Source organism: Mastigoproctus giganteus, chromosome 7 (assembly GCF_048544385.1).
Source record: "Mastigoproctus giganteus isolate SK-2022 chromosome 7, ASM4854438v1, whole genome shotgun sequence".
In the NCBI taxonomy this organism is placed as follows: domain Eukaryota; kingdom Metazoa; phylum Arthropoda; class Arachnida; order Uropygi; family Thelyphonidae; genus Mastigoproctus; species Mastigoproctus giganteus.
The window spans coordinates 196,799,484-196,813,345 of NC_143581.1; the positions used below are offsets into that span (position 1 = coordinate 196,799,484).

The 13,862-nt window shown below is 36.8% G+C and overlaps 1 protein-coding gene across 1 annotated transcript in view; it reads left to right on the top strand.

Annotated features, from left to right (window-relative positions):
- The first annotated feature begins 341 nt into the window (after nucleotides 1–341).
- LOC150083529 (CCA tRNA nucleotidyltransferase 1, mitochondrial-like) overlaps nucleotides 342–13,862 on the top strand; it is a 59,483-nt gene continuing 45,962 nt past the window's right edge. Inside the window, exon 1 of the mRNA XM_090377337.1 lies at nucleotides 342–670. Coding sequence (XP_090233463.1) covers nucleotides 460–670 — 211 coding nt within the window. The 5' untranslated portion in view covers nucleotides 342–459. The remainder of the gene's footprint in view (nucleotides 671–13,862) is intronic.

A 13,862-nucleotide genomic window follows, 5' to 3' on the forward strand; every position in this document is an offset into this window, starting at 1 on the left:
TGCGGAAATTTGCCTTTAGCCAGCGGGTGGTTAATTGCTGGAATAAACTTCCATCTGTCGTTGTGGAAGTTGATAGGTTAAATAAATTTAAGGAGGAACTGGACAGGATTTGGAGGGATGGTGTGTTGTTTTTTTTTTTTTTTGGCTGATGCTGCATAAGCTCATACACTTGCTTACTTGCATCACGTGCTACTACTACTACTATTATATTTCAGTTATATCCAATATAAATCTAATATAATTATATCAGGCTGTTTGTGTATGAAATGTAAGTTGCTATAATGTGAACTGTTTTCTTTTTTAGGATTCATTAAAAATTAAATTTGGAGCAAGATGTTTAAGTTGACATCAAGAATAATCTGGACACCTATAAAATTAATTAACTTTTCATGTGTCACTCATTCATCATCAATAAACATATACAGATCACTAGTTTTCATCAGGCATTTACAGTCAGACATGTGTATTAAGAAGCTTGATACCCCAGAATTCAAAGCCATTTTAACTCCAGAATTGAGAAAGTTAGCTGACGTATTCTGTCGTAATGGATATGAGTTGCGCATTGCTGGTGGAGCTGTGCGAGATTTACTTATTCAGGAAGAACCAGTGGATATTGATTTAGCTACCACTGCAAAACCAAATGAAATGAAAGAAATATTGATAAATGAAGGTATGTATATTGTACTTTATTATTATTGTTTTTATGCATTTTTTCGTACTTTTACAAACAAACATGACAGATCAATAGACTCTACAAACACAAGAAATATATACAAGAAGTTCCTGTGTTATGTAACTTTGGACTTACGTATTTTTATTTTTTTTAGGATTGTAAAATTTAAAACAGTAAAAATAAAATAAGCAATCAATAATGACAAACCAGCATCCACAAATAGCGCAAGTGAGATACTCAGTAACAAGCTTAAAAAAAAGGAATGAAGAGAAGATTCTGAAAATTTGTTTTTTTTATATGACAAGGTTTTAATGAAGAGGACACGCATTTCACCATGATAACATAAAAATTCACAGAATTCCAGCTATCGGTGTTATTGCAAACACAATAAGATCGAGTTTACCACCCATTTATAATGAATTGCACTAACAGAAAAGCCCAATAAACCAAATAAAGCCCAAATTGCTCTATTGTTTTATGGTAGTGACTTCCAGAAATGTGCTTTAGTAAAATGTGAGTATTTGAGGTGATAATAGTGTGCTTCTGCCAAAACTCTGAAGTTCTTTACAGAAAATTTCATTTTGACTGTTATCATGGTGCCAACTAAGATAATAAGTGACAGCAATATTAGTAAATCTACCAAGAAAAGGAAAGTGATCAATTTGGATCAGAAAATTAAAATAATCAGGATGAATGAAAATGGATAAACATTAACAAGTACTGTGCCAAATTTAGATTTTTCAGTGTGAACAGTGAACATAAGGACAAAGATAAAGGACAAAGGATATGAGAAGTGGTGAAGGGATCGGCACCACTGAAGTAAACTATAATAACCAAGGCTTTGAAATACATTTGTTTTTACAGTACAATAACATAGATAGTATGAATCAGAGCTGTAATACTCAATACATTCTACGTTGATATTAATATTTGTAAAATAATGTGTTTTTTCTTAATTTTATGTTTTCTTTTCTTATGTGCCACTCCAGCTACTTCGCTGCTGTCTCTATATAAAGTTTTTGATTGAACTAATTAAAAATATATAAATATTTTTTCTATATATATATAACTAATTAATTTTAAAAAATATAACTATTTTTCTTCATTCTTCTGAGGATGTTATGTGGTTTTTGTAATTTTGGCATATCAGGGATATAGTAGCAATATTTTATTAGTCATTCCCAAGTTATATAAAACTTGACTTCTGTAAGAAGTCCTGGAATGTATCTCTTACGTATGACAGGGACTTACTGTACTAATTACAATATATAATATTTCTTGTGTTTGTTGTATAATATAACGGTAAATATTCTAGTTACTGATGTTATGTCAAATTTACTCTACATTACTTAATCATTTATAATTTTTATATTTTTAATAAAACTAGTTTTCTTTTTCTTTTTTGCAATTTCAACTTGAGAGTTTTTGAAGTTTGCAAAGTGCTTAGCATACAGAAGAAAGTCTTTTAAAAAGTTTACTCTAATCCTTAAGCATTCATATTTATTTCTTGCTTTCATATATAAAATTCATTATTGCCAGTTACTTAAAAAACAGACAATACCCCTAAACATTAACTCAACAGAAATCACATCATACAGTTGAGATAATATTTCATATCATGTAACTATAACATAAAAGACTACTTAACTTATGATCATTAAAACCACATCACATTTATATTCAACAGTCCATAATATAAGCAATGGTCCATAATTAAGAAAAACTGTCCACCTTCTTCAATCTGATGAAATGGAATTCTCCAATCATAGTAATTATGGCTTGGAAAAATAACCAGTTCTCTAGTCATATGTTTGAAATCTGTGAGAATTTTTATCCTCCATTGGATCTGTTTACCCATAATTCTTAATTTTCAGAGGCATATCTTGAATGTGTAGGTGGATGCTTTAATTTATGATTCAACTAATCAATATATAGTATTCATAAGTAAGCACTAGTTTTAATACAGATTTGGAAACTGATGACTAAATTACTAAGGCATATATATATATATGTGTGTGGGATTAAAACAAATTATATAGAGTAATACACTTCACTGTTTCTGTTAGATAGCATAGTATTGACATTTAATTAATTTAATTTATTGATCTTATTAATTTAAAATATCATGCCCCAAACTAGAGCAGCAAAGCAACGGGCACAAAGTGGCAGGAGTGCTGTGACTCGGGGGAGAACTGAGGGGGGGGGGCGATTCTCCAACGCATCACAGCCTAAAACAATGTACAACTTGTGAAATGTTTGCCGAACTCTCTGGAACAGAACATGATATTGCCATGGGGGATGTCTTTGTGTGCGCACGATGTAAGGAGTGTAAGGAAATCAGGCGACAACTCAGCGTTGTTATGGGCCTATATGAGAGTTTGAAGGACAGGGTGGATGCCCTCGAAAGATCTAAATTGAGGGGCACATCAAGCTCTCAGCTGCCCACATCGACACCAGAGCTTGCACTTGGTCATCACGCAACACAGTGGCAACCCTCAAGGTAGAATGCGCTGGTCCCACAGGAATTAGTAGTTGTTGGTGACTATTGTCACAGAAACGGGGAACATGCTTTGTAAAAAGGATAGGTGGAACAGGACCAGGGTATGTCTGCCAGGGGCAAAGGTTGATGACATTGTAGAGCGGATATCATCTTTTAAGGGCACAAAAGGTGATATAGTTGTACACGTTGGCACTAATGATATTAAGAGCAGGAGACCGGCAGAATTACTTAACAAGTACAGGTCACTGTCGAACAAGAGCCGAGAATTAGGGTTGAATTTGAAAGTGTCTGCAATTCTGCCCAGACACGATAGGAGGGAGTATATGATGAGAGCCTTGTTGATCAATTCGGCCCTGGAAAGATTGTGCAAGGCTCAAGGGATAGAATTTTTTTCAGCCTGGTCTGTACTTGTCAACAGGAGAGATTGCTTCTACAGGGATGGGATACACTTAAATAGAAAGGGTGCAAGAATATTTGCTGATGCTATCGAGGCAGTGTTAGGTGGGTCGGAAAACTGATAGCTTGGGGAATAATAGTTTAACAGTAGCCGTAGGCAGAGGTGAAGGTGATTCTTGCACAACTTCTATTAGAATAAGTAGCGACCCGGAGTGAGGGGTGTTGGGGGTTTCAGGGACGGATGGCAGTCATCCTGAAATAGGTGGGTATATGGGATGTGTTAGGGTAACTTGCATGTATACCAATGCTAGAAGTATAGTAAATAAATTTGATGAATTTGAAGTGTTGGTCAAGACATCAAAGGTGGATGTTGTTGGGATAGCAGGGACGTGGTGTCACACAGATGTAAGGAATGCAGAACTGGAATTTGGGGAGTACAATGTGTATAGAAAGGATAGACAGGATAGAAAGGGAGGAGGTGTTATGCTGTTAATTAAGAAAAATATAAAATCAAAAGAAGTGCACCCAGTTGATATAGATGAACAGTGCACTGTTGAGTCAGTTTGGTGTGACATATGCAAAAATAAGAGTAGGAGTGTGTTATAGGCCTAATGACTTGAATGAGTACAATGAACAATTGTACAGAGAAATAGTGGGCCAGTAAATCAGAATGTCTTATAATGGGGGATTTTAACTTCCCAGATATTGACTGGAACTTGTGGGTTGGTCACTCACACACCAGTCAGACTTTTGTGGATTTATTGGATGATTGTTTTCTGCAGCAGCATGTTCGAGAGGCAACCAGAGAGAGTAATACTCTTGATCTGGTTATCAGCAGTGATCATTCGTGTATTAAGAATTTGCAGATAAAGGAACCACTAGGTGGCACTGATCACAGTGTACTGATGTGGGATTTACTTAAAGATTTAATTACCATCAGGGGTAAAGGAAAGGGTTTTTGCTTCCGTAAAGGTGAGTACAGTGGGATCAACTGACGATGTTACCAACAGTAAATTCTAAGTGGGAAGCATTCAAGGAATTAATCATGGATGCTTCTAAAAGTTTCATACCTATTAAGAAATATTGTTCAAGGTTTAGGCCTAAATGGTTATCTAATGAGACTCGTAACAGGGAAGAAAAATGCATGGGATGCATATAAATTATCAAGCGACTCAGAAGCCTATGGCATATATAAGCTAGTCTGTAATCAGGTCACAAAGGAGGTTAGGCAGGCGAAGGCAGATTACGACAAATCCTTGGCAAAAGATGCTAAGAAAAACAGCAAGGATTTCTTTACTTATATAAATTCCAAAAGGAAGGGGATGAATCTGATTGGTCCACTTGACATTGATGGTTCGACTGTTGATGATCCTGCTCAGATAGCAAACAAACTGAATGATTATTTTGCATCTACATTCACACGTGAGGAATTATTAAGGTTTGAAAATGGCAGAAGGTTATCAAATTGTAGCAGGATACTTAATGATTATGTAATAACTGAGAGCAAAGTGGAGGAGAAATTGTTGAAGTTAAACATAAGAAAAGCACCTGGTGTGGATGGGATCTATCCAGTTATATTAAAGGAAGCGGCAAAGCAACTAGGCAAACCCTTAGCCATAATTATGAGAGCATCCTTGGACTCAGGGGAGGTTCCCACGGACTGGAGATGTGCAAATGTATCCCAAATTCACAAAGGGGGATCGAAGGGTGACACGACCATCTAAGGGTGACATGATCAGGATCATCTAGACAACACTTCAATAATAATTCAGACACAGCATGGGTTTGTTAAGGGAAAGTCTTGTCTGACAATTTTGATTGGATACTATGATGTGGTTACAAAGCAACTGGATGCAAAAAATAATTTTGATATCATATATTTGGATTTCAAGAAAGCTTTTGACACTGTTGCGCATGAAAGACTATTGTACAAATTGGAGCAGAATGGTATTAAGGGTAAGTTGCTACAATGGATAAAAGGATGGTTAAGTGGGAGAAGACAGAGGATGGTAATCAATGGGTGCTGCTCTTCGTGGACTAATGTTATTAGTGGAGTCCCACAGGGTTCGGTGTTGGGTCCACTGTTTTGTATATTTATCAATGATATTGATGAAGGTATATTAAGCTTAATGTCGAAGTTTGCAGATGATACAAAGGTTGGCAGGGTTGTTAATGGCAGTAATGGCAGCATCTAGATCCTGCAACAGGATCTAGATAATTTGGGCAGATGGGCTAAGAAGTGGCAACTGAAGCTTAACCTTGACAAATGCAAAATACTGCATATGGGTAGAAGTAACCCCAGAGAAACGTACCAACTGTGTGGTACTACGCTTAAGGTGGTAGAAAATAAAAAAGACCTGGGAGTAATTGTGCAGGCAGATATGAAGTTTTCTGAGCAATGCAGACAAGCTGCCAGGGCAGGTCATGGGGTTTTGTCAATGATATATAGGAATTTTGCTAGCAGGGAAAAGGAGGTGATTATCCCTCTGCATAAGGCAATGGTCAGGCCACACCTTGAGTACTGCGTACAGGTCTGGAGACCTAATTTTAGGAAGGATGTAGATTTACTTGAGCTTGTACAGAGAAGGGCAACAAGATTGGTGAGGGGAATGAAGGGATCCTCTTACCAAGAGAGGCTTAAGTTCTGCAAATTGCAGTGGCTGGAGACTAGGCACCTGTGCGGTGATCTGATTGAGATGTATAAGGCCTTGAATGGTTTGAGCACGCTGAATTCTGATGGGATCCTTCCACTTGTTCAGATTACGAACCTAAGGTGGCATAAATTCTAATTAAGAAAGGACAGATATAGAATAGATGTGCGGAAATTTGCCTTTAGCCAGCGGGTGGTTAATTGCTGGAACAAACTTCCATCTGTCGTTGTGGAAGTTGATAGGTTGAATAAATTTAAGGAGGAACTGGACAGGCATTTGGAGGGAATGGTGTGATTTTTTTTTTTTTTTTTTTTTTGGCTGATGCTGCATTAGCTCATACACTTGCTTTCTTGCATCACATGCCACTACTACTACATCTATGTGGGCATTTGATAAAGTTTTTGGCATGAGTATAAAGGGTTTATTTGAGCAGTCTGGTAGCATATTACTTTCAACATAATCTCCTTTAGAATCAATACACTTTTGCCACCTATGGTGCAATGCATTGATTCCAGCTGTGAAAAAGTTTTCTCTTGGACAATCCAGGAATGCATCCACTGCACCAGTGACATCACTGTTGGTGGGAAAATGTATGCCGGCGAAGTTTTTTTTTTTTTTTTTTTTTTTTTTAATTAGGATATAAGCGAAAGTCCCATGTTGCTAGATGTGGTGAATACGGAGGATGGTCCAAGATTTCAAAGCTGCACTCATGCAGTACAGCCATGGCAGTGATAGACTTGTGAGCAGGCATGTGTCCCTAGTGAAATAAGACTCCTTTACTGAGCTTTCTTTGGTATTTGTTTTTTATGTTTTCACACAAATTTGGACCTATAATTGTCTGGCCTTTCTGAAGGTAATCAGAAAGGCCAGACAATTATAGGGCCAAAATCCACTAGTAACACTTCATCAGCATCCTAAAAAACTAATGCCGTCACTTTGCCAGCAGAAGGAATTGACTTGTCTTTCTTTGGAGGGGGGTAGATAAGAGCTGTTTCCACCTTGTGGATTACTCCTTTAGTCTCTGGCTGAAAATGATTGATCCCTGGTTACAAACCTTGCAAAGAAATTTGCTGGATCTTGAAAATGATGCAGAACCTCTTTCATAGCAAGGACAGAGGTTCTTGCAATGAAAAAAAAAAAACATTTCTGCCCTTTTTCATGTGTATGTGCTGGCAATGTACTGAACGCTCATTAATCATTTATCAACAGATCATGCACACTCTGTTGATAACTTGTCGAGTGATGAATGTTGGAGGTCTTCCACAGTGTGGGTCATCTTCCAGGCTCTTCCTCCTTCATTTAAATTATGTGTCCCACTTCTTGAATGAATTGCCTTTAGCATTAGTCCCTTTTTTCCCAAGTATTGGATGACTGCACAGTGACTGATTTTGTCCATCTTTCCTCATTCACACAACTTTGACTACAGAACATTATTGAAACTGTGTGAAACTTGGTGGGTTACTATTTGAAGCATTATACATTGAGTACAGTAATTTTTAACACTGCACCATTACCCTTTCATAATCAGGCCATGAACCTTTCAAGTCCCCCTCTCGTTAAAAACGTATTTCAAAATTGTTTTGTGATTTACAATTAAAGTAAAATGAGTTTTGAGCAGCCCACATGTAACAAGAAAATTTTGAGCTTAGCAAAATGAAGGTGGAAAGATAATTTTTCATCCAAAACAACCTCTACAAATGTAACTGAGTCTGAGAGGATCAGTGGAACAAAATTAATTACAACCTCAAGCCTGGCGGCCAGAACAGTCACATAAAGTGGAACATATTTTGACTTCATTAAGTTAACTGAAAGACTAAACCAGTAGGTTGGGAAGGAGTTTAATGCTTGTGAAATGGATAAATTCACTTCTTTTAATGGATTAGCTAAATGAAAATAGACATCGTCATAATGGAGATAAAATTGCAGAAAGTAAAAGATGGCGCCTCCGTAGCCAGGTGGGCAGGAGCAGTAGTGCATAGCACACGCTTCTTGATTAGACCGGGGTTCGAGCCCGTACCCACCAAATACAGAGGATGCGGCAGGTAAGGGAATGACCACTGCATATTCCCAGCCCGGATAAAGGGTGAGGGTTGGCATCAGGAAGCGCATCCGGCCGTAAAAATTGCATGCCAAAAAAAAAAAAAAAAAAAAAAAAAAACGCTGACCCCCATATAATAATGGGAAAAGGCGAAGACGAAAAAAAAAAAAAAGCTCACCAGTAGTAGCAATATATTGTGTCCTTTTAGAATTGAAATGAAAAGCTAAAGTTATAAAAAAAGAACTGTAATATAATAACAACATTCCACATTGAAACCAGCAACAGAAAAATACTTTCAGCATTTTTAACAGAGTGAAGGCTATGACCATATCAAAAGCAGCAGAAATGTTTAAAAAAATTCCGTGAATCACCTGTTTATTATAATAAGCCTGAAAAATTAAACTAGATAAATAAGACAAGTTTCAGTGGATTTAGCTGATTACTTGTCTTATTTACCCTATAATGCAACAAAAAAGGGCTTGAACAGAAAAAAATATAGAACCTTGGACAGTAAGTAAAATTTTACCCATTGTCTCTAAAAGGGGGTGAACAGATTGAAAATCAACAATAGAAGTAAGTCTCCACATTTTAAGAACTGGAACAACTCTGTGCCACCACTTCAGTTGCTGAGGAATACATGCTTGGCTAAAGGACCCCTTTTATAAATAAAATAATAAGTCAATGACATCATAACTGGAAATCTTAACCCCAAAACCAGGAATCAAATTAGGACCAATGGCAGATAGATATTTCAGTGAATTTATTATGGATTTCAGTTCTGTTTCTGAAATATCCACAATGCATAAGGAAGGACACTGATCACTAAAGTCAATACCTGAAATGAATCAGACAAAAAAAATACGCAGTTTTAATTCATCTTTTTTGCAACCCCATCCTCGGTAATCAGAAAGAGTTACCCCTTTGGAAAAAAAAAAATCCTTATTCCCCTCCACCCTGTTATCCATTGAAACAGGGTTAGAAAAAAAAAAGAAAGAAACACTCAGAAAAAGGATGCTGGAGTATTTTCATGACAAATTCTACTTAGCTGACATACATTCCTTTGATTTGAGTAGACTGCAGTATAATATTTGAAGACAGAATGACTTTGGTTTCATTGCTGTTTAAATTTACTTGACTTTGGATTTTAGAAGTTTGTTTGAATATCATAAGTACTATTAAAGAACTTGGACTGTGACACTATATGAAATTGAAGAAGACTCTGGCTTTTGGTGTTAGAATCTATAACTGAATACCAGAATTAATTCTATGCATATAATAAAAGTATAATATAAAATGACAAGAGTTTACAAAATAAAATTATTTTATTTAAAATGGTGGGAATGCTGCTGTCAGTTCCATGTTCTCCATTGATATACATTAATAGAGGCATATGAAGCTTTATACAATCAGATCACCTTGCAGGTATCTAGACTCCAGATGCTGCAATTTGCAGAACTTAAGCCTTTTTTTGGTAACATCAACCCTTTGTTCCCTCACCAATCTCATTACCCTTCTCAGTACATGTTCCAGCAGCTCTGCATCCTTCCTAAAATGAGGCCTCCAGACCTGTATGCAGTACTCAAGGTGTAGCCTGACCATCTTATACAAGGGGATAATCACCTTATCCCTGCTAGAAAAATTCCTGTTTATCATTGACAAGACCCCATGAGCTACTCTTGCAGCCGGTATGCACTGCTCAGAAAACTTTGTCTGACTGCACAATTACCCCTAGGTTTTTTTCATTCTCCACTACCCTGAGTAGTGCAGGTAACCCTCGTATAACACGGTAGTTAGGTTCCTGTGTAGTGCGAAACCGTGTTATATGTGACTAAGAACCAGAATAAAAAGGGAGGTTACATTCCAAAAGCTAACCAAAATGCACCATTTTTTTTTTAACAACTATCGGAAACTTTATTTTTATTAAAAATAGTAATAACTGAACCAACTGTGATACGTATATGTCAGATAATGTACATTCATTTAATTTTCTTTCTATTCATCGTTACTTAGCAGAATCAAATGAGAATGTTTTCTCTATTTCAGAATATTTTCACCTTCTGAACTTTCTTATGCAACATCTAGATTTTATGTATTTTCTTCTCTCTTTAAAAAAATCAGTAATTTGGATTTGTTTGCTTTTGTCTTGATAGATCTTTGTAAAATTTATGGTATGGGGGTAAGCATTTTTGAAGCTCCCTTTTAACTTTGTGCTCCTTACAGTAGAAGGATTTGCATTCAAAAAATAAGATTCTAATTGGTCATCTAAGTTTATGCCTTCCTGTATGCTTTTTAGTGTAAAATTTGGAACATCAGAATTTTCATCTGCACTCATCCTCTGAATTGATTTGGTTTACTTCTGATGCCATTTCTACCAAATCTGCCAGCCTCTTTATCTACCACTAATTCTTGAACGTCTTCAGTAGTCATATCATCAAAACCTTCCCCTCCTACTGGCTTAGCAAGTTCTACTATTGCACAGATTCCATTTTCTGCCAGTTCAACCATATTTCCTGAATGAATTGACTCTGGCCGTATATTTTTCAACACTCATTTAATGTGTATTGGAAAAATGTTTGTTGATGGTTTTACTTCTTTGAGCAATAAAGCTGATTCTGATATAGTCCACAATTGGAAAATGTTTCCATACCTACATCACTTCAGTAGATTGGGAATCAATTTTTTTCCAAAATCCATTGTAACAATTTTCTGATGTAATGAGTTTTAAAGGTAGATATAATGCCTTGATCTAATGGCTGAATTAAAAAGTTGTATTAGGTGGTAGGAACATTACTTCAATGTTTGGGTGACTTAAATCTTTTGGATGGCCTGGCACATTATCCAATATTAAAAAAAAAAATTTGAAATCTAGATTTTTCTGCTTTAGTTTTCCATAGCTAGCACAAAACAGTGTAGAAACCATTGTTTAAATAAATCAGCAGTTACACAAGCTTTTTTATTTGCTTTCCAGTATACCGGTAACATGTTTTTATATACACCTTTCATTGCATTAGGATTAGAGGATCTATAAATTAGTATAGGTTTTTCATGTAATATCCTGATGTATTACTGTGCATAAGTAATGTTACACAATCTTTTGATGCCTTAAAACCTGGTGCAGTTTTCTCTTTTTTTGAAATAAATGTTCTGCTGGACATTCCCCCCCCCCCACCAAAGACCTGTCTGATTTGGCATTGAAACTCAGTGTGGTATGTATCTGTGCTCTTCATAATTTTTTTTTTTTAAACTCCTATGCATACTTCTTGGCAGCTTCATTATCAGCTGAGGCACTTTACCCCTGAATTCTTATGTTATGTAATGAGAAGTGGATTTTAAATCCTTCTAACCAACCTTTACTGGCAATAAACTCTGGGTTAACAGAAGATTCTCCATTTTCTTTTAAATGGTTATACATTTTTAGTGCCTTTTTTTTAAATACAGTCATCTAATGTTAGATCCATTTTTACTGCTGTCATCAATCCAAATACTGAGTGCTTTTTCTATTTTCTCAATTATTAAAATCTCTGTATTTTATTTAGAAATAAAATATGGGGATTTCCGAATAAATTTTTTTTTTTTTTTTTTTGTATTAACGACTAGTGAGTCAACAGCGGTGATTCACAAAAATGAGTGGAAATATTGAAAAATTATATCTAGTATAATTGCAGGGTTTCCCATGCTCAAAAGCTTAAAAATACCGTTTTATGTGAGGTTTGTTGCAATTCTTTAATTGTGTTAGAGTAAAATCATGTTGTGTGAGGATTGCCACAATTTATCAGTCGTGTCAGGGTTAAATCATGTAGAAGTACTGTGTTATATGGGGGCTGCCTGTACTGCACAGTTGGTGCAGTACAGGCAGCTTGGATGGTACTGCACAGTTGGTGCAGTACCATCATTAGTGTCATTCACAACCCTACCAACATTCGTATTGTCTGCAAACTTGGACATTAAGCCTGATATACTTTCATCCCTATCGTTGATACATATAGAAAATAACAATGGACCCAACACCGAACCCTGGGGGACTCTGGTAATAACATTAGTCCATGTAGATCAGTGTCCATTGATTACCAGTCTGTCTTCTTCCACTCAACCATCCCTTTATCCATACTAGGAACTCGTCCTTAATGCCATACTGCTCCAGTTTGAACAGTAGACTTCTGTGTGCAATAGTATCAAAAGCTTTCCTAAAATCCAAGTACTGTATATGATATCAAAATTATTTTTTGCATCCAGTTCCTTCGCGACCATATCATAGTATCCAATCAAATTGGTTAGACAAGACTTCTCCTTACTAAACCCATGCCATGTCTGAACTATAACTGCAGTCTTATCTAGATGATCCTGCAATGCTCCTTTTACCCAGTGACTCTATTCTTTTCCCCGGAACAGAAGTTAAACTAACAAGTCTGTAAATATTCGTTGTTAGCGATACATTTGCACATCACCAGTCCTTGGGGACCTCTCAAGTCCAAGAGCATCCTTGGACTCAGGAGCTCCCCAAAGAATCAAAGCTGAGGGTTTGCTTACTTCCTTTGCTGCCTCCTTTAATATAACTGGATAAATCCCATCCACTCCAGGTGCCTTTCTTATGATTAACTTCAACAATTTCTTCTCCACTTTACTCTCAATTATTAGAAAATCATTTAGCCCCAGTTACCATTTTATAAGCTTCTGGCCTCCACTTCCCTAGAGAATTCCTCATTCAGTTTGTCAGCTACCTGAGCAAGATCATCGACAGTCGAACCGTCGATATCAAGAGGATCAATCTGATTAGCATTAGTAGAGGCATTTGATGCAAGAAAGCAAGCTTATGCAGCATCAGCCAAAAAAAAAAAAAAAAAAAACCACTTCCACTTCACCCCTCTGTTTGTTCGAAATACCTGTCCAGCTGAGCCTTAAACTTATTTAGGCTATCAACTTCCACGACAAGGGATGGAAGTCTGTTCCACCAACCAACCACCCGCTGGCTAAAGGCAAATTTCCGCACGTCTATCCTACATCTGTCTTTCCTCAATTTGAATTTATGCCCTCTCAGGTGATTATTCTGAGCAAGAGGAAGAATTCCATCAGCATTGAGCATGCTCAAACCATTCACGGCTTTATACACCTCAGTGATATCACCTCGCAGGTGCCTAGTCTCCAGACACTGTAATTTGCAAAACTTAAGCCTTTCTTCGTAAGAGCACCCCTTTGTTCCATTCACTAACCTTGTTGCCCTTCTCTGTACTCATTCCAGCAGATCTACATTCTTCTTGAAATCAGGCCTCCAGACCTGTATACAGTACTCTAGGTGTGGCCTGACCATTGCCTTATACAAGGGAATAATCACCTCCTTATCCCTGCTAGAAAAATTCCTATATATCATTGACAATACACCATGAGCTACTCTTGCAGCCCGTCTGCACTGCTCAGAGAACTTCATATCTGCCTGCACAACCACCCCCCCAGGTCCCTTTCATTCTCTACCACTGTCAGTGTAGTACCACAGAGTTGATACGTTGCTCTGGGGTTGCTGTTTCCCATATGTAGTACTTTACATTTGTCAATATTAAACTTCATTTGCCACCTCTCAGCTCATCTGCTCAACCTTTCCAGATTCTCTTG